General features: G+C 35.0%; 1 protein-coding gene across 3 annotated transcripts in view; it reads right to left on the reverse strand.

Moving 5' to 3' along the window:
* Positions 1-2946: 2946 nt before the first annotated feature.
* The window catches only part of dsd (attractin-like protein dsd), a 45202-nt gene continuing 28243 nt past the window's right edge, over positions 2947-19905 (reverse strand). For all 3 annotated transcript variants that reach the window (XM_071585732.1, XM_071585731.1, XM_071585730.1), the window contains exons 17-20: positions 14618-14696; positions 9426-9788; positions 8634-8748; positions 2947-7412 (exon numbers count right to left, since the gene is read on the reverse strand). In XM_071585732.1, the coding sequence (XP_071441833.1) occupies positions 7279-7412; positions 8634-8748; positions 9426-9788; positions 14618-14696 (691 nt within the window). In that variant the 3' untranslated portion in view covers positions 2947-7278. The remainder of the gene's footprint in view (positions 7413-8633; positions 8749-9425; positions 9789-14617; positions 14697-19905) is intronic.

Below are 19905 nucleotides of genomic sequence, written 5' to 3' on the forward strand. Positions count from 1 at the left end.
TGAAGTTGTCATTGTGTTTACCCTTGAATACCCTATATAAATTTGAATGTTACTGCATCTTAGTCAGAAGAAAACGTTTTAGAGGATTTCATATAGTTCTCCTTGAATTAAAATTTATTGTCATTCCATTTCATATATGCCTGTGTTCAAATACTTATTATGTAAAACTGAGCCTCTGCCGTGTACCTTGGTAAGGTGTACTGCATTGCCGTATTATAAATATTGTGTTAATGGTTACCATGGTGACGGTGTTGAGGTCCAAAAGTTTTATTGGAAAGAGAAAGAGTTGGAAAGTAGAGCAATTAATACGTTGGGCATACAGAAAAATTGATAATTACAATTCTCAGCTTTAAATGTGCATTATGTATTTTTTTGTAAGGGCTAATTAAAGATAACTAATTTCCCAATTAATAATTAGTAAAATAAATTTCTTTTCATCACCTGAATCATCTTATTTTAAGTGTTCCCCAAAAGGGAAATGTGTGGGGGTTATGTACATAGGTATGTGAAAAGTAGGACACCCTAATCTTAATTATTTAGGAACTCTTCAATGTTTAAATCCATTTAAAATATATTCATTCAATGTCTTTGCTCTTATTTCCTTGGTAATTTTAGAAAGGACCCTGTGTACCAGGGCAATACCAGTATAAATGGTGGGGTCTATCTTGACCCAGATGTTACAAGGGCCAAGGAGCCCGTATGATGAAGTTGACATCTAGGCACTGATGGGTTGTGAATTAAGGGTTTCATTGTGAGAAATAAAAAAGTGGAATTTGTGATGTTCTTGCTCATGCATATTGATAACAATTCTGTGGATGATGCACATAAGGTCTAGAAATATAACTGGTGTTTGATATTTGTAAGTATGGATATTTAATTACTATGAAAATTTAATTCGGAGATTAAATGCCTGGTAATGGAATGAAGGGAAGGGATCTTGTCAAGTACATTTCACGCATATTTAGCAGTAAAATAAAAGTTCCTGGCCCTGGAAACTGCAATAGCCTTGACATAAGGGTGTCAGGTCAGTCATATTATAATTCATTTTCACCCAGTCATCATCTATTTTTCCCTAAATCCAGCTAGGAAATATTATGGAATAGTGGCAAAGAGGTTCCCAAACCCATGACTTAACACATGAAACTACTAACAGCCATTTTGTTCCCCAGATCCTGTGTCTGAATAGGTGGGGAAGAGATTGGATTCCTGTGTGGAAATTTGTTTAATACAAAAGGAAAAAATCTCAATGCTAAATAATTCTTTCTAAACCTAATCTGATTCTTCTTTTCAATTCCAAGCCATACAGTCCACTTTCCATATCTCCGCATATCAATCACTTCCCTCATTCTCACCATAACCTCTCCTCCTGTTGCACCTCCCATTAGAGGTCCCTTGGTTTCTGACCTGTGATATGTTTATTTGTAAAGACACATAAATTTGAATATTTTATAGGACTGCAATTTTTTCTAAAAAATCAACACACCATTTTGGGTACTTTACTCCTATACCTTGAACTTTGTATTGGGTAGTATTCTACTCGGGGGAATGGTTAGTGAATAAATATGACCCTCATAGAATGCCTAGATTTAGATGCATAGATTGTGCTTAGAATTTAGCACAAGAATATCTGTATCTATATATAAAGAGTTATGTATCTATATACACAATATTATACCCACATTTTTTGCGTGATGTTGGTTGTTTCATTATTTATTAAAAAATGTTATACAAAAATCATGAAAACTTATCTTCCTAGTTTTTCTTAGTAATGAAATTTTTGTGCCCATATTTTTGAAAGGAAAAGGCATTTGAAAATGTTAAGCATGAGGGACATTACCTATATTGAGATTCAGCTTTAGTAAATTTCATGGTGAGGAACAGATTCTTACCTGATAGTTTCAAGAGGATTTGAAGGATAACATGTATACATTTAACTGATTCTTTTCTGAATGAACAATGCACATTGTTTACCTGCATGCATCAGCTTAAACTGAATTTAGTTATACCATATTTGATTAGTAGCTACCCTCTTTCTACTATTTTTGAACTAACTTAGCAGTATATACCCACACATTTTTATTTGGACGACTGTATGTTTAAATACCAACACAAACATCCATTTTCATAATTCCAGAACAAAAAAAGAATTAGGATCATAAATTTTATAATTTTTGACATCCTTTAGTTTCAATAAAAAAATGCAATTTACTTCTTGTGAAATATGAAGTAGAACTACAAAATGCCATGAAAAGTTATTCAATCTTACCATAGAGGTTTTTACCTCTTGAATCTACTTATCAGGTCTAATTTTAGATGAAGCAGTATAAAAATCAGCATACGTAAACTAAACTGAAATTAACCAACAAGAGAAGGTGGCTTTGGCATGTTAAATTTAATCAGTTATCCTATGAAGTTTTAACGAAACACATGAACTCAAAAGATCCATTCTATAAGAAGGAAATTCAGCAAACCCTCCATAATTTTAATGCTTTGGGCTCAATTAGTCTGGAATACCAATGCATGTAGCTGTGATTCCATCTTGTCACCTTAGTTGCAACTGTCTCATCTTTATCTAAATGTGTCACCTGTATGAGAAAAATTGGCCCAGTAAAAAATACCTTTTATAAATAACATAAATCAGTGATAATAAATTGGCCACCATTTAATTTAAGCCATCCATAGTTTTCATGTGTCTCATGAATTTAGATAGCATGTCAACGTTTAGAAAATCAATGGCTTCACCATTCTATCATCAGTATCACTCATAAAAACACCAAGAACTGTAGAAAATGTTTATTTGGTACCTATTGCCCACATTTGTATTGATATCTATAATATTGGCACTGTTGATGAACACACGTGTTAGCTGACTAATATGTAAGTCAGGCTAAATAAACCTGCCAAATTAGAGTCAGCTCAAATTACAGGGAACAAAAAAGGAATAAATTAAGAGGAAAAAATATTTATTATGAGGAAGACAATTAGATGCCTTTTACTCATTATACACTTATACTTTCCTGTTAAGTTTTGATTTTCAGCAAGTTAAATGCAAAAAAAAAACAAATATTAAGTTTTCTCTCTAATATCCACTCCTCAGGCATAACATCAATGCCTGTTTCTTTTCGCATGATTTCCCTCTTGTAAACTCATGACCATCACCAAATTTGTAAAAAACAGTTATGGGAAATTTTGGTGATTATATTATTATACAAATCCCATGCTAAGACAAACACACATACATATACTTCTACAACATACGTTCTCATTTATACATTAAAACAATATCATTCATAATCTCATTGGAGATAACCATGAATTAATTGTCCATGGCACTAAAGTATAACACAATTGGTGTACTCTCCAATTGCAATATAAATAATTCACAGTTTAGCCTGATCAAATCACCTCACACAGCATCAGTCACACTTGTTCCAAAAACAAAATCACCACCACTGAAAAGTCTTATTTATAGCAATGGTTTTTGAGATCACAGAGCATAAACCAATACAAATCCTTTACCAGCCACCCATTTTTTTGGACAATGTATGCAACAAATGATTACTGAGAAATTAAACTGGCATCCTCACTACACACAGCCAATTTTACCATTCAAATAAATGTGAGTGATTAAATTCCTTCCCATAAGAGTTTAAATGTACAGCGGAAATAATGGCATGCTACTATAATTTCTGGATATGATGAAGTAGGGTAGGTGTGATGCTTGTGAACATAAAATGAGGACGATTACACTCAGTAGCACTGCTCACAGCTGAGTGGAGTTCCAGAACTTGATGCCTTCAAATGAGTCACCATTCACCAGCAATTTGATTTCAAAATTAAAACAACTCGAGCGACTAGATAAAACCTTTCACGTGTAATATTATTACCCCATGTCAATCCTTGATTGCACATTTCAGTCATGTAACATGCTTACATTCACCCACACATGCACACGCACTTAAAATGGATCCATGTTCCCTGCACAGACACTTGGATTTTCCTTCTGCCTCCAGTATAGCACCAACAATGCAAAGCTTTTACCAAATCATGAACTTAAAAAAAATAAAATAAAGAAACATAAAAGGGGGAAAACTTAAAGAGCAGCACCAATATTCACTCAAAAAAACTTCCTTTTCTTAACTTTGCACCCATTCACAAAGCTCACCAAATCACGTTTATAATCAGACTACAGTGGTTTAAACACAATAAATGATGAATGCCTTGAAAAACCAGAAAGTCCTCGTAAAATGGTCACTAAAATATCATATAGGGTACAAAGAGAGCTGGAGCTTCAAAATACAGTGGCAGTGGGGTGAAGCAACTGTCATTAGTCCCCAAATGAGCAACACATGGGGGAAATATGTGTGTGCAAAGTGGGATGTGTTTGATGCAAAAACTGAACATATTACCTTTTTCACAAATCACTTAAAACATCTACACATAATATGCTAAAGCACATACTGAACCTTGGTCTCCTGCAAGTGGCATTGGCTGCCAACCTAATTTGAAGAAAATTAAAAAAAAAAAACTAGGAGGGAAGTTACATAACTTAACATGCAAATTTCAACACTATAACCTGAGACAAAAGGGAAAATTAATAATTATTATTACTTAAAAAATTCTTTCTCTTAACATTCATTCTTGTTTTAAACAGCCTTGATCCATTTCATATTGCACTAATACATAAAAGTCAACCTTTGGCTGATTAGGTATCATGGAAAAAATGATATATTAATTTTTTAAGGATACAATTATTTACAAAATGTGTATGATTTATACATATGTCAATCAAAGCTATCTTACAAGAGCTTAAACAAAGAAATAAATCCACTGGGTATTTGGAATAATACTTATTCCTTCTTATGCGGTACATATTATGTGTAATAAAAGTTATAAAAATACAGGGTTTCATGGCAAAAGTTTTCAAACTACTGTGACTAGACATAGGTGGTCAACAGACAGCATATTTGTATTGACCTACACATGAACTTTTTCATTTTAATATGCATTGATCATATTCCAGCATTAAAATCTACACACCATTTTTGCAAAATGTATGACTGTCATATGGACTAGTTCTCTCAAGGACCATCTAGCTTAGCAATGCATTAGCATTTCTTACTAAGAGTACCTACTGTGATTCAAGTGCAGTGGAAATGTTCATATTTTTAGGGCTGAAGAATAAAAGCTAATATGGTTAATTTCAATGTTTATAAGACATGGCTATTACTTCAAATTGATATTTATCTAGGGCGAGCAGTTATTTACAAACCAAAAATGAGAAATAAACACTTTAGGTAAATATAAAATAAAATGTACTTTATAAAAAATTTGGACTCGACAATGTTCCTTTCCATGGGATATTCTGTGAAAATTGTCTGTTCTATATATGAAAACATGTACAGTACTTGTAAAGATAGCTCTAATTGCCAGTTATCACACTGTTGAGAGGATACTTTAAGGGGCACATAAACTCTGTTTCATGACTGATGACAATCGATATTCAACAAATATAAGATAAGATCAACAGAGACAAACTTAGTACAGCAGAAAAAGTAACAAAACATAACATCAATATGAGAATAGAGAGCAAACCATTAACAGGAATAACAAATTAGCATAAACTCTATACTGATGAATTATGTGGTCATAACAAAATTATATTGGGGGTATAATTATCTCATTAAAATTAAAAAAAAAAACAATTTGAGGGCATATTCACAACAAGAAAAATAAAACACAATGTTGAGTATAAATGAACAATAGAACACAAGAGATTCAGATACAAGTTATTTCCATTAGAATGGAAAATCATACTATGAAACAGTACAAATGATAATATAATGTTTTGAAATCATTTCACTCTTACAGTTCACATCTATACCTCATGCCTTTTGAGTGGTCAAACTATAATAGCTGAGCTAACACAACTATTTTATACACAATGGGAAATTCCCAAAAATCAGCAATGTGTGTTTATCAGTCTTATTATTCTAGATTATTAAAAATTGGCGATGTGATCAATCATAGCTATAATTCTACTATGAAATACGACATGATAGGGAAGAGTAAATTCATCAATTACTATTTCCAAATAACTAGAACAGTGGCACCCAAGTGCTCCAGAAAAGATTAATGTATACAATTTACTACTTCGCTGCTGAGCACTTCAATGAACTCTAATGTGTATTTTAAAATTCTATAATGTGATCCATAACTGAATTGTAAAATATAGTCTTACACCGAAGCAGTCAAAATTAAAATTCCTTAAAAAAGTCAATGATATGATACTTAAAATGCAACAATTGGGAACCACTGCCCTGTAGAAAATGATAAACCTACATGAAAGTAAAGCAAATGACAATCTCCTTATAACACCCCTCATAATTATCTAAATACTACAGCAGAGAGATGCTTAAATTGATTTTACCAAATGGTTAAATTAAAATAAATATATGTTTTCTACCTGCCATATTTCCTGACTTGCAACATGAATAGAAGAAAGGTATTCACAAGTGAGGGATCAAATATGAAATGCAACATTTTTTTAAAAATAAAGAATGTGGTCGATATGAGCAACTACTTATTTACGTAAGATACTCGTGTATCCTACAACAGTAAGACTGCTCTACACTACACCAAGAGGAGTAGAATGAAGAAGACTGGCATTTATAAGTGGTGATTTAAAGGATTTTCATAAAACTGCTAAAGCAAATAATCTGGATGAATTCCTTGTTTCACTGCAAACAATTTCTACTGCTCTTTCACACATGCCTTAATATATTACCATTTGGCTGGATATTTAAAATATCTCTATCTTAAAAACCTCTCAATAAAAACAAATTTTGTTGAACATCATAGTTCATCCCACACATTTCAGTTGCGTAAAAGAAAGATAGTAAAAAGTAGATATTACATACCTATTTGCAGTAGAAGGATTGTATGGTTCATAGGCATCAATAATGCCTGTTTTACACCAAATTAAAATACATAATTTAGATATATATATACACACACATTAGGGATCATTTTGCCCACTAAAAATATTTACAATTTTAAAAGAAAGACAAATATCAACAGAAAGTTTACAGCATAAGATTGGAATGAGCTGTGGCAACCTGATCCCACAACTGCACACATCCGCACAGGTTCACAGAGATACATACACACAAACGTACACAATGCAGCTTTACCCACACACAAACTTGCGACATGTCAAGTCCACTCATGCAAGTATAAATAATTGATTGTTAATGCATTCTCCTATGTATATTTACACTATATGCAACTGTCTGGATGTTGACTATTCATTGATTTCCTAGTTTTGGTTTTGGAGTCTGACTTCCCAGTTGGATCAATGCTTGCCTTTCTAGGATTGCCTAATGTGACTAATGCAGAGGCTATGGCCAGCCCTGTGGATGGAACAAGAAAGAGATAGTAAGTCAGTCAGGGGGGCATATCTGTATTCACTAGATGTTTCATGGATTACAAACAAAAATACCACAGTTTTGAAAACATTTATCTTTTCCCACTGAAAGTTTGGATACCTTAAGTCGTTTGCATCCTTAAACAAATAAATATATATTTTGAGAAACCAGTAAAATTATTTAAACATACATATGCCAAGTTTCTAACAGCATGCATAATAAAAATATGCTACATATCTGAACATTAACTATCTCGAGAAAGGAGTACTGTTGGGCAAAGTGACTCTTAGAACAACTGGCTTTGCAGAAAACTACTTTAAATTTCAATAGAAGGTATCATCAATGTTGCAATACTAATGTTTATTTTACACAACTTGACATTTCTTCATTTACAATTTAATATTATCAAAATATCATATTACAAAAAAAAGTTTCATTGGATGGTTTTTTCTTTAATCACTGGTTTATGAAATATTTCTCCAAAGGTTACTTTAAGAAAAGCAAGAGAATCAAGGGCATGGATGCAGTACTTAGATAGATAAGAGACTTTAAACAGACTAATATTAATATTTTAAAAATTTAGTTTTAAGCACTTTACATGAATATATGTACTTAAATTTTCCATTTTATTTAATGGCATGACCTTTCATAAATTTACTAAAAAACTTTTTGCTTGGGCATTCATATAATCACTTCTACTTTTGGTGGGCTATTTCAACATATGCAGACATACTTAATCTAAAATTAATTTTACATTTACTGGTTACAAAGAGGAATATTAATCAATTACAACTGACATCTACTGTTGTGTGATGTAATGCAATTGTAACCATATGTATACATGACGAATGTAAAAAGTATGGATTTAAGCAATCATCAAGTTAACTGGTTACAGTAGGAAGCAAATATCATTTACTATTAGACCCTTAAACACCATCCACACCTACATAATTAACTCCAAAGCCAATGGCTAGACAATGTCAACTGTAATTATTTTCAAAACTTCTAGATCTTTCCTCATATGGTCAACTATAATCAAATTCTCTCAGACTTTTAAATGTTTAAATATTGAACATGTTCAAACCAGAGAAATAGGAAATCTATCAATAACAGATATCTTGAAACAGTAACAAATTTTAAGAGATAGCCTTAGATGTAGAAAGATCAAATTGCAAGAATACTAAATGACTTCAATTTAGGGCTTACCAGACTGGCCGGGTGGTGTATATGTTTCCCCTCCTGTTGGCAATCTAATCAACAATGACAGCACAGCAGCACGGTTCCCACTACAAGGCTCGAGTGCAATTGGACTGGGAGAGTCCTGCAAAATATATACACGCATATAACATTAACTTTCCTATCATGTGAATTACTCAGAAGTTTAAGAATCATGGGGAACAGATTTACAACATCATGTGATACCAATAAAAAATTATATAATTAAATAATTTGCAGATAGATTCTAAATTTCCATACTCATTAAGAATTAAACCCACACAGTAAAAAGAGAATTTATGAGATGCAAAAATTGCGCTATTTATACGATACAAGTTTAATAAGTATCAGCAAATGCAGTGAATTATTGGCCATAATAATATGATCATAGATAACCAAGAAGTAGTGCTAAAGGTAATATTTTACAGAATATATTTCATCAAGTATGAATGTGACATCCCTTAAAAACAAATATTTTATATTTCAAACACCATTAAACATTATTTTACACATTAAGCTAAATATTTTAGAAAACATAAAAATTTTGCACAATGAATCATGCAAATAAAAATTTTATAGTCAAGATACATAGTACATTCCTTGCATATTAACATACCATGAACCAACAAAAAATACAATCATCACTGAGATAGGGAGTGGACTCTATTCTGTGAATGCTTGTTGGACAAACATTGCTCAAAAATGTCTTCCAAACTAGTCTCTGGGATGAAGCGAGGTAATGGCATGAAAGGCATTTGATGAGATGAATCAAGACACACTTGCCTTCTTCCTCTTGCGAAGGGTGGCTGTGGCCACCTCCACTGCAGCCGTCGCTGGCTGCAGATTGACCCCAGGAGTCTGCTGCTTGCCTCCTCCATTCCTCCGTGCCTTGCTCCCCTTACCTACTCCACTCCCAGGGTGACCTCCCTGACTACTCCCGCCTCCTTTCCGTCTCCACCCTTCCTCGGTCCAGTCCCCACCCCCAGAACGGCCACGGACCTCAAGGTCCTCCTCTTCTTCACAATCATCTTCTGCCTCGGCTGTGGTATCTTCCCCATCACCCCCTCCTCCCTCTCTCGGCTCAATCTCCACAAGGACTTGAGAGAAGGGTCTGCTGGCCATCTGCTCCATTTCCACAAAGAGTCTCTGCAAGAGGGAGATTAGGGGGAGAGTGAGAAGTCAATGATGTCTAGCAAATCATCAACTGAGTGAGACAGGTGGTGACAGGGGTATGGATGTCAAAAAAGTGCATTCAAGAGTACAAAAGTTCAAAGACAGTTGAACGTCTTGTGACAACGAACTAAATAAGCCACAGACCAACTCATTTTTTCAGTGAGCAAAAGGGACCCTATATAAGCATTTTCAGCAGCCATGGAATCATGGTGCTGACACTGTTAAAAATGCACCCAGGGATATTCCCCAAATTGCTGAGGACCATCTGGTTGATCAAACTGTTGAATGAGGACTGCAAGAACAATCAATGGGTGATTGTGAGTGAACCTCTGAAATTATGTTCAATTTGCAATAATGTGTGAAAATTGAGCATTAATTTTTGGACAATATCATTACTGGCAATGAAACATGGGTAATTGAGTATAACCCTCAAGCGAAGCTCCAAATGGCACACCCCGGATTCCCCTTGCCCCCAGAAGAAAAGGATTAGCAAGTCAAAAGTAAAAACCATGCTAATTGTCTTTACCGACGCCAAGAGCGTGGCTCACAAAGAATTTGTACCCCATTGGCAGACATTCAACACAGCCTACAATGTGGATGTACTTAAGAAAAAGGGTCACAACAAACACGAAAGGAGATCGCTCATCCCTGGCAGTTGTACCATGTTAATGCTCCCAGACTCAGGTCTCCACTGAGCTCTTGGTCAACTACAACTTGGCACAATGGTACCCCAGTCCTCCTTCATCCCTGTCCTGGCTGCAGCAGATGTTTCCCTGTTCCTGAGAATCAAAACTGGGTCAAAGTGGGACTAATTTGGTTTTGGGACCTATGCAGTGATCCAAAACTATCATGACAAAGGCCCTAAATGAGGCTCCCAATGACACCTTCCAAGATGCATACAGTACATCGCAGAGTTACTGGCAAAAATATGTAGCTGCCAAATCACCAGGAGACTCCTTCCAAGAATTTTATACGTTTTTAATGATATCTTGATAACAATTTTTTTTACAAATATGATTGCATTGCTTTTTGGGCACACACATTGCATAGCTTCATTACTTCATATGGCTGACTTCATTGCTCCGGCAACTTGGCTCCTTTACAGACTGATCTGAGATAACATGGTAAACCCTAAATGGCCAATATCCATCATCTTGTGCACGCAGTATGTACATGCCTCCAAATCAAAGAGCACTCACTGTTGAATCCCACGAGGAAGAGTTACCTAAAGCTGCGCTCAAACTAATAACAATGTGCGTCCGACAAGTAGTAGGACTTCCTTTGCAGAGTGCTGATCGTTTGTTTGCAAAACCTCTATAACGTGACCTCCTTACGCTCCGTCATGAACAGGTTATTGGAACAGTGCTGTGGCATCAAATTTTGCGGGAAACTGTGCAAAACCAGGAAACGGACTCATAACTTGCTCAAGGCAGCTTATGGAAATAACGCCATGGGTAGATCAGGTGTTTTTGAGTGGCACAAGTTGTTTTGGGAGGGTAGAGAAGATGTTGAAGATGCCAAAAGTTCAGAACGCCCTTGGAATTCAAAAAAGTGTTGGAAATCTTGCAAGATAGAAGGCTTTGTTGGACATGGGTCACAGATTAAATGTTCGCATGGTTAAGTTGGCATCCCTACAAGTGATGTGCATTGCCGTTTTTGCAAAAACATGGGCTTGAGAAAGGTGTGTGCAAAGTTAGTGCCTCAAGTGCTCTTGGATGAACGAAAAGAAACTTGCATGCGTATCAGCCAAGAGCTTCTCGACCATTGGAATGAGGAAACAAAGTTTTTTCACCCGCACCAGACTTCTTCCTCGTCCCCTGCCTCACATCCATGCTGAAGGACGTCACCATGCCTCCTCGGTGGAAGCTTACAACAGGCTGTGACAAGAAAGCTTAGCAACATTCCAGGCACCACCTCTGAGAAGCCATATGAGGCGTGGAAAACCCACTGGCAGTTGTATGGGGAGGCACAAAGGTGCTACTTCGAACACTTTTCACTGAATGTCCCAACTCTGGCAATTAATTTCTTTTAACTGACTCAGTCATACTACTCTTGGGACAGACCTTGTAGTTAGGTGCCTCTAAAGGATGCCTAAATTTGCCCGACAGCCAGAGGGCACAACATTAGACACCCATATCAGGCGTTCAATTTAGAATATATGGCACATGATACATAAAGAGTATCTTAAAATTGAAGCCACATTGAAACTCTGGAAATCTGAGGGCTGAAAGTGTTTCATCAAAAGTAACAACCATGGCAGTGAAATATATTGCTTTGCATTTCAACACTAACATTTTTTTCTTTGAGGGAGTAGTCTTATTTGACAAATATGGTATTTAAATGATTTCTACGAGTATAATACCTCAATGAGATAATACTAACCCAAGTTCATGGATTATGCCACTAGTAAACAAAGCCCTGAACCACCTAACCTCAGGAAAATGACACGTGGAGCTACAAAACAAAAATATAAACACTAAAAACTACTTTTTACCAAAGACAATACTCCAAAACATCAAATTTACTACAAAGAAATATTTTTAACTTTTCTTTACAAATAAATATGAAACGTATTTCAATATAAATAAATGGATACTCAGGGAACACCATGCCATACACCTACATGTGAAGAGTACACCTAATAACTATCAAAGAGTATTAAGCAATTACTGTATATTATTTGATCAAAAGAATACTGTTATTGAGATTAAATGTTACCTGAACTATGAAATTATGGTAAGTGTTATAAAACAAATAAAGAGAAATAAAACCTTTAAAGAGAAAATATTATCCGATTCATTCAAGGCATTCTATCCAATAAGTTAGTTTTTTTTTTAACGGTTACAATTTTTAACTATCTTTTAGGCATCAACTGCACACTCAGGGCACTTCCTCTTATTTGTTCCATAGTACTTCCTTCCTCATTTCCTGTTAAAAGAAAAAATAATGCAACTTATAATCAAAGAATTAACAGACATGGTACTTTTCCAAACAACTTATTTAGTGTGGATAAATATCATGTCTTTTAATTTCTCGAATAAACATAACTTCCACAACTTTACGAAGTTCAGCTGCAGCTTAAGAGTCCCTAAACACAATCGCAAACGCCACTAATTTTTTGTGCCGTTAATAGAACAATTTATGCGAAAAAGGTCAAAATAATTGCACCTAGAACTCTACACGGTTTTTGTAAATAATATCAGAAACAATTTTTTTCTGACGTGCGCATGAAGTGTTGAATTCAGACCGTAGGTTAAGCGTGCGCATGATCGCACATCGTACGGGTATTAATAAAATGGAAGTGCACACGATTATCACTGAAAATATGGCGATGCAAAAGCTCTTAGCTAAACTCGTCCCAAAGGTTTTGACGGACGACCAAAAGCAGCACTTGCAACGCGGCGCGACGATCCCGACGGCCCCTTACAATCCCGACTTCGCACCAGTAGACTATTTCCTTTTCCCAAAAGTGAAATCCTCCCAATGGGGAAACCCCCATGGGACCCTAAGTGCCGTCAAATAAGGTTGCATTCGTACCGTTAAGGACCTTCCGGAATCCGCTAACCTGACGGGAGTCTTCCGAGTCGTGGAATAGCCGCTGCCAAAGGGGTGTCAACGCAAGGGTGGTTGTTTGAAGACTTTTGAAGCATTGTAGCGATGCCTGAAATAAATCTACTTTTACGAAACTTTTCCAGATTCTTTTTATACAAACTATGTATGCTGAGAGCGGTGCGGACAAGCTGCTAAATGTCAATTATTTTAATTTTGTTTTACCTTGTATTAATATTAAATATCTAGCTTCATGTGTCATGTTATTTTCTAATTCTTGACTACGAAGTACTATGGCGTAGGGTGCTCAAGCTCAAATTCTTTTCGACAGACATCTTACGTCCCCCGAGCCACCCGAAGACACGCACGCACCATAATTCATAACCAGTTAGTGCGCAGCTTACATCCACCAAATTTAAGCAAGAGGGATGACGGCACCCTGGTATCATCTAATACTGAGACGAAAGCAGGAAAATATTACGAGCCGTAATAGAGAAAAGCGGCATACTGCTTTGTTAACCTAATAGAATTTATCTAAGAGGTTCATAATTTTATGTTTCTTGTCCAAGATGAAAACTTTGGACAACTGTTAAAATATCGTATACAAAATATTTAATGCTTCATTTAGACTCATCCGGTTAGGTATCGAAAAGCAAATGAAATCAAATATCGCGCCAATATTGCGAATTCAGCAATATCGGTGCGATACGTGATTATTATCGCGACATTTGCGATATTATTGCGACATATTATAGTACGATATTTAATTATTATTATTCGCCTAATAATCCAGGGCGGCGCGAAGGTCGTTCGGACATAAACATATTGTATCTCAACAGCAGATACCCAGGTCTATTATACAAGAATATCGTTTGATTCACCACGCATACACGAGGTAACAGTGATATCGGGTTCAACATTTGTCGACCTAAAAATCAAGCTAGCAGTCTTAAAGTGCCCATCACTTACCCGGTTCCTAATTTTGATGGCATTTGTATTACCAGCGGATTCAAGCAAATTCTAATTATAAAACTACTCAAGGTAAGTGGACTTCTGGCAATTCCATTTTATCAATGGAAGTTGGCATCATACCAGGATCCCATTACCCACGAATAGGTTTGGTTATAAAATTAGTATACTGCACACTGGGTAACACTTGCGTATTTTTATGAATGCACAAATATAGATGTGAAATTTTCATGCTTGGATAACACTTTAACAATGCAAAGAAAGAAACACGAGCTCTTACTTACTTGACGTCGTCTGTACATGTCGTACTTCTGCTTGATTTTCCACAAAAGCGCGGCCGCTAAGAGGAGTAACAGGAAGCAACTACAAAAAATGAAGAAAATATTAATTCGAAAAAAGAGAACATAACTATCCATTGGCTAGAAAATGGAAGTGTGAGTCTCGCTCTTTATAGAAAGTCGAAAAGTCTTAGTTCTTTCCTTATACAAATATAGATTTCTTGCCGTTAGCATCACTTAGCCGTAGCCGCAAACGAGCTATTAATGCAGAGAAGAGACTAAACTAAAGACAGATTATGATAACAGACATATTGAGACGGAATATGACAAACACACTAGATTAAGAGATAATAAGACAGAAATGACTAAAATAAAGTATTGACAATAAGCCAAAACATATCCACATTCGGGTTACATTATCTCTCACACGAACCCAAAGAAAACGAAGCTATACATTGAATGGAAGAGCTGTCAAAAGCCGGATTTATTTAATCAACATTTTACGGAGAGGAAAACTCAAATATGATTAGAACACGGTGTCACTGGAAATGGGAGACTGATTTGAATAACGCCAAAGAGGTGTATATCGGAAAAAGGTTAAGAGAACCGCAGCGCTAAAGATAACTAATCTACGTTCGGGTTGAAGACGTGATTTCTGTACGTTCTGAAGGAATTCACAACAAAGTGGTGCCGAAATTATCACCACACCACCTCGCGCGTTCACACATACGTCGAAAAACACAACCTGTAAACAACTGGTTCCATATTCCAACTGTCTTGAGATGTGTTTAAATATGTAGATCATAATCCGCGTTCATTGAATAATGAATCTTTACGACATTTGGAGAATACGTCAGTAAATATTTACATACCAAGGATTCCAATTCCATGTGATTTTATTGCTGGTAAATACATGGCAGGATGTGTTTGATGTTACTACATAACACAAGATTTTAACAAAATGTTTGCCAATCAACAGCAAAACTCCAGAATATTTGTTTTTATTTTATGTTTTTATGCTGAGTAGAGGCACAGGCAGTCCGTAATTAGACATTGTGTACACATTTTTATCACATAAACACCTTTAGTCTTACTCTATAACCTTTAATCTTCTCATGGTTTCTATTCCGCAGACCCATGACTCGTCTATAGTAGTGACCTTTTTTAGAAAACCTGAGTCATTGTTTGCATCTGGGAGCAAGCCCATGCAACTGCAGCGGGAAATTCTTGACATTGGCAAGATAAAAGAGAATGTGACAAGGCCATGAATGTGTGATGTCATGAATGGGAGAACGTGTGATGACCATTCCGAAAAAGGACTTGGCAGAATATTTTAAAAAGTGGAAGAGATGCTGGGATAAGATTGCGAGATCCTGAAGGGAGAACTGCCGGGCACAGAGAACAAATAAAAAAAAATTTCTTTAATAAATAAAACAATTGTTGATTGGAACACCTTACCTGCAAAAATATTTTAGCCCTTTCCTAACAGAGTGTATACTTTTAAGAAAAGATGTAAGGAATATATGTAATAATTTGATTGATGTGCGGTGTATTGTATTATATGTAATAGCTTATTTTTTTTTAATTTATCTTTTTTTCTTGCTGATTGATGGATGTAAATGAGATGGGGATTCGCTTGTTTTGTTAAAGAGATTTATGTTTTGAAGTCTGATTTTATCTATTATCTCTTGTGATTATTTGGGACTTGTGTGCCACCTGACACAGTCTATCAGCACATGTATATTTTTAATAATAAACTTCGAATGGGAGTACGGCCTTATTGTTGTAGGTAGGATATTTTTCTAAAAACATTGCATGGCTGGATCCTTTCCAGACAAACCTCGTGCATGTCTCTTCAAACGAGTATCATAAGCTTTCATACATACCTTTGTATTACTCATTACACTACTTTGAGTACTTTGCCCATTTTATTCCAAAAACGAGGCAGAACTGTATTATGCAAAGAAGCTTTCACGAGGAGTGAATTGATGACAAAGGCATTGAGTAAGTATATTAAATAAAGATTAGTGAAAACTTTGATTTGGAGTGTGGTTTTGTATGGTATGGAAATAATCGTTGAAATAAAAAGATAGGCATGGGCTTTTCCTAGACTAGACTTAAAGGCTTTTCAAACATGTGTTCAGAGAGGGATTGAAAAGGTGCCATGACTACAAAATGTTGGAAAGGAAAACAAATGAAGAAGTACTAGGCATGGTTTGGGAGGAGAGAGGATTGTTGGCAGAGATTCAGTGGTAACATGAAATTAGGATACAAAGCATCTCAATTACTGATAGTATGTTTAAGCTGTGATTGAGGGGAGAATGTTAGGCAAACAGGGAAGAGGTCGGGAAAAGGATAAGGGTGTTGGGTGGAAAGGAGGTAGGAAGTATTTAGGATTAACAAATTTTATTGCAGTGTGGGGTTGAGCTTATGTCTTGTTTGGGAAGACTACAAATTTAGCAATGTTCAGTCTGCTTCCATCCAAAATCTTCCTAAAATGGCAGAATATCAAACGACAATAGCAATTAACGTTTCTTGAATACTCCACCACCAAAATTCTAAAATATTAACCATTTAAAAATAGTTCATACATATCTTAATATAAAAATATCTCACAATAATATATATGCATTTGGGATGTAAAAAAATATTTAATATATATTTCATTGTTCCTCATCCAGAGCCAAATGCTTCACCCTGGCATACATAGATAAGTGCACATAGTAGTGCTCCATGGATTATGAATTGATATGATGTCATAACATTATGACTGGGAATGTTTTTTACAAGTAATTCAAGATATTACTTGAACAATCAGTAAAATATTGTGACTAAAATTCTGCCAACCAAACACATTAACTTTGATTATTTACTCATTTTGAGGGCAGTCTTTCAAACTAACTGGTTATTTTATACGTTTATAATTAAATTATTATACTTTTAGAAGATAGCATAGCAAGTTATTTATTTTATACAAACACAATGAAGATTGGGAACTTTTGCTTACATTTTGGTACCAGCTATTGACAAGAGGGGATATCTTTACCTAGTCTACTTTGTTAAAATGTCGATCTTAAATAGTGATTCTGAGAGCCATATATGGATATCATAAAAAAATGTACACTTCTAAATATAGAATTAATAAATTAAGGTAACTAAGAAGCAGATAAATAATATTACTATTTTCAATGGGTACTTTCCAGGAAGCAGAAAGGATGATTACCTAAAAATTTGATGTGACTCATAATACCTGTGCTTCACAGGTATTATGAGTGACATTTTTGTTTGAACTATCACAATTGCCAATACATTACAAAATCCTCTGAAATTTGTTGTAGGCTTAATCATTTAAAATATAGGACAGCCATTGTACACCGATTTCTCATAATTCACTGATTCTGTAGAGGGAACCTGGGAGACCATAATGATACCATGTTACATTGATGGCATATTGTATAAAACTACAAAATCCTGGTCAAGGCAAATGATTTTTACAAGTTAAAACTGTTGAATTGTACAAAATTAGCCAAATAGAGCCCATTACCAAAATCATAACAATAAATAAAGTATTTCATAAGAGAATGCTTAAAGAGTAAAATGACGCCTCTTGATAGCAAGTGGAGAGAGAAAATAAAATGAGCCTCTGATCACTAAAAAATCAACCAAAATTTCATTATTGAAATAAAAGCAAACAGAAATACATTTATTTTCCTTCAAAAAGTGATTCAATCCAATAAGAGAAATTGTAATGTTAACAATGAGACATTTCCCTTAATAATTTACGCCCTCTGCCATAATATTCCATTGATGAATTGCACACTTGACAACTTGTTAAAGAGGAAATAAAATTTATGCCAATACAAATATATATGATGGCAATTGAGACAAAGTCAAATTGATGGCAATTAACACATCTTACTTGGCATTCATACTAACCAGTCATAAAAAATAGCCTGCTTACCACGTAAATCTGGTATGCGAATGATTTATGGAAAAATATGGTTGACTTTCAAAATTATCAGTAAACATTTGTGATGAACAAAAGAATGGTATTTCATTTTCACTCAGTTTAAGGCCGAGTCAATTTAGCATTAATATTTGCCAATAACAATAAAAACATTTAAGACCATCCCTCCTTTCTGTGATAATTTTGAAAACTACAATATAAGTTCATATTTCCAATCAGTATAATTCTCATGAAGATGGATTTGAAGTTTTCACGTAGTATGTTCATGGTGAATTCTTCTCGGGATTTCCACCAGGTTAAGTTCCATACTGCCATAGACGTTTCAACGGATGACTCATCCATCATTGTCAGCCCAGCCCAGATAATGGATGAGTCATTCATTGAAACATTGACAGCAATGCAGAACTTAACCTGGTGGCAATCTCGAGAAGAATTCATGAAAACTCACATTTTGGTCACAATCATTTACTGACTAATAAATTAATATCTTGACTTGTATATATTTAAAATTTCCAGTAACAAATACATAAAATTACGAAGTAATATGTGTACATCTTAACACTTTCAATAATATGCTGGGGACAAATAATACTTGTCAAAGTCCATATGGGTCATCATATGTTCCACCCTAGGGTACTACGGAGCATGTCTGGCACCACAGGGGAAACAATGGAATACATCAAAATATTTTTTTAAGTCATGAATATTAATTACTATTTATTATTTTTTCAGAATAATAAGATATATATGCAGTAATTCTAAACAAAAGTTTTGACAATTTGAAGTTTTCGAGATGCAATTTGAGGTAAATGTTCAAAATGATTTATGACCATGCCTCAGTCCTCAGGTTTAACATGAACTATGAACTACAGCTGCATATGGAGAGATCCACAAGAAAAATTATCAGCAAAATGGGAATAATTAAGGATACCCCGTTTGATAAAAGAAGACAACTGACATGTAGTTGTCATGAAGACACTTCATGACAACTACAAAGTTCTGGGCGCACTCTATACATAAGGTGCGCGTTATCGATAGGAAACACTCTAGTTACATATGTGTTCCTTTGGAATCACAAGGGTGGTTCCCTAAGTCAAAATAAAGGTATACCATTATAACTGACTGGTTCTGAACTTTTCGATCACCAACCACAGACCTGCACTTTACACCATTTTTTAAGGTTTCAAACTTTCGCTTGGATGAGTAAATGAATGAGCCAATGTTCAGTTTTAACCATATTAGTGTTCTCTATAGTCTAAATATAGCCATACAGTCAGCATGACTGAACTAAATATTTTATACTTCTGAAGCCACATACGTGAGAACC

This window comes from Hetaerina americana, unplaced genomic scaffold, assembly GCF_022747635.1.
Source record: "Hetaerina americana unplaced genomic scaffold, ioHetAmer1.1.p SCAF_2, whole genome shotgun sequence".
Classification (NCBI taxonomy): Eukaryota; Metazoa; Arthropoda; class Insecta; order Odonata; family Calopterygidae; genus Hetaerina; species Hetaerina americana.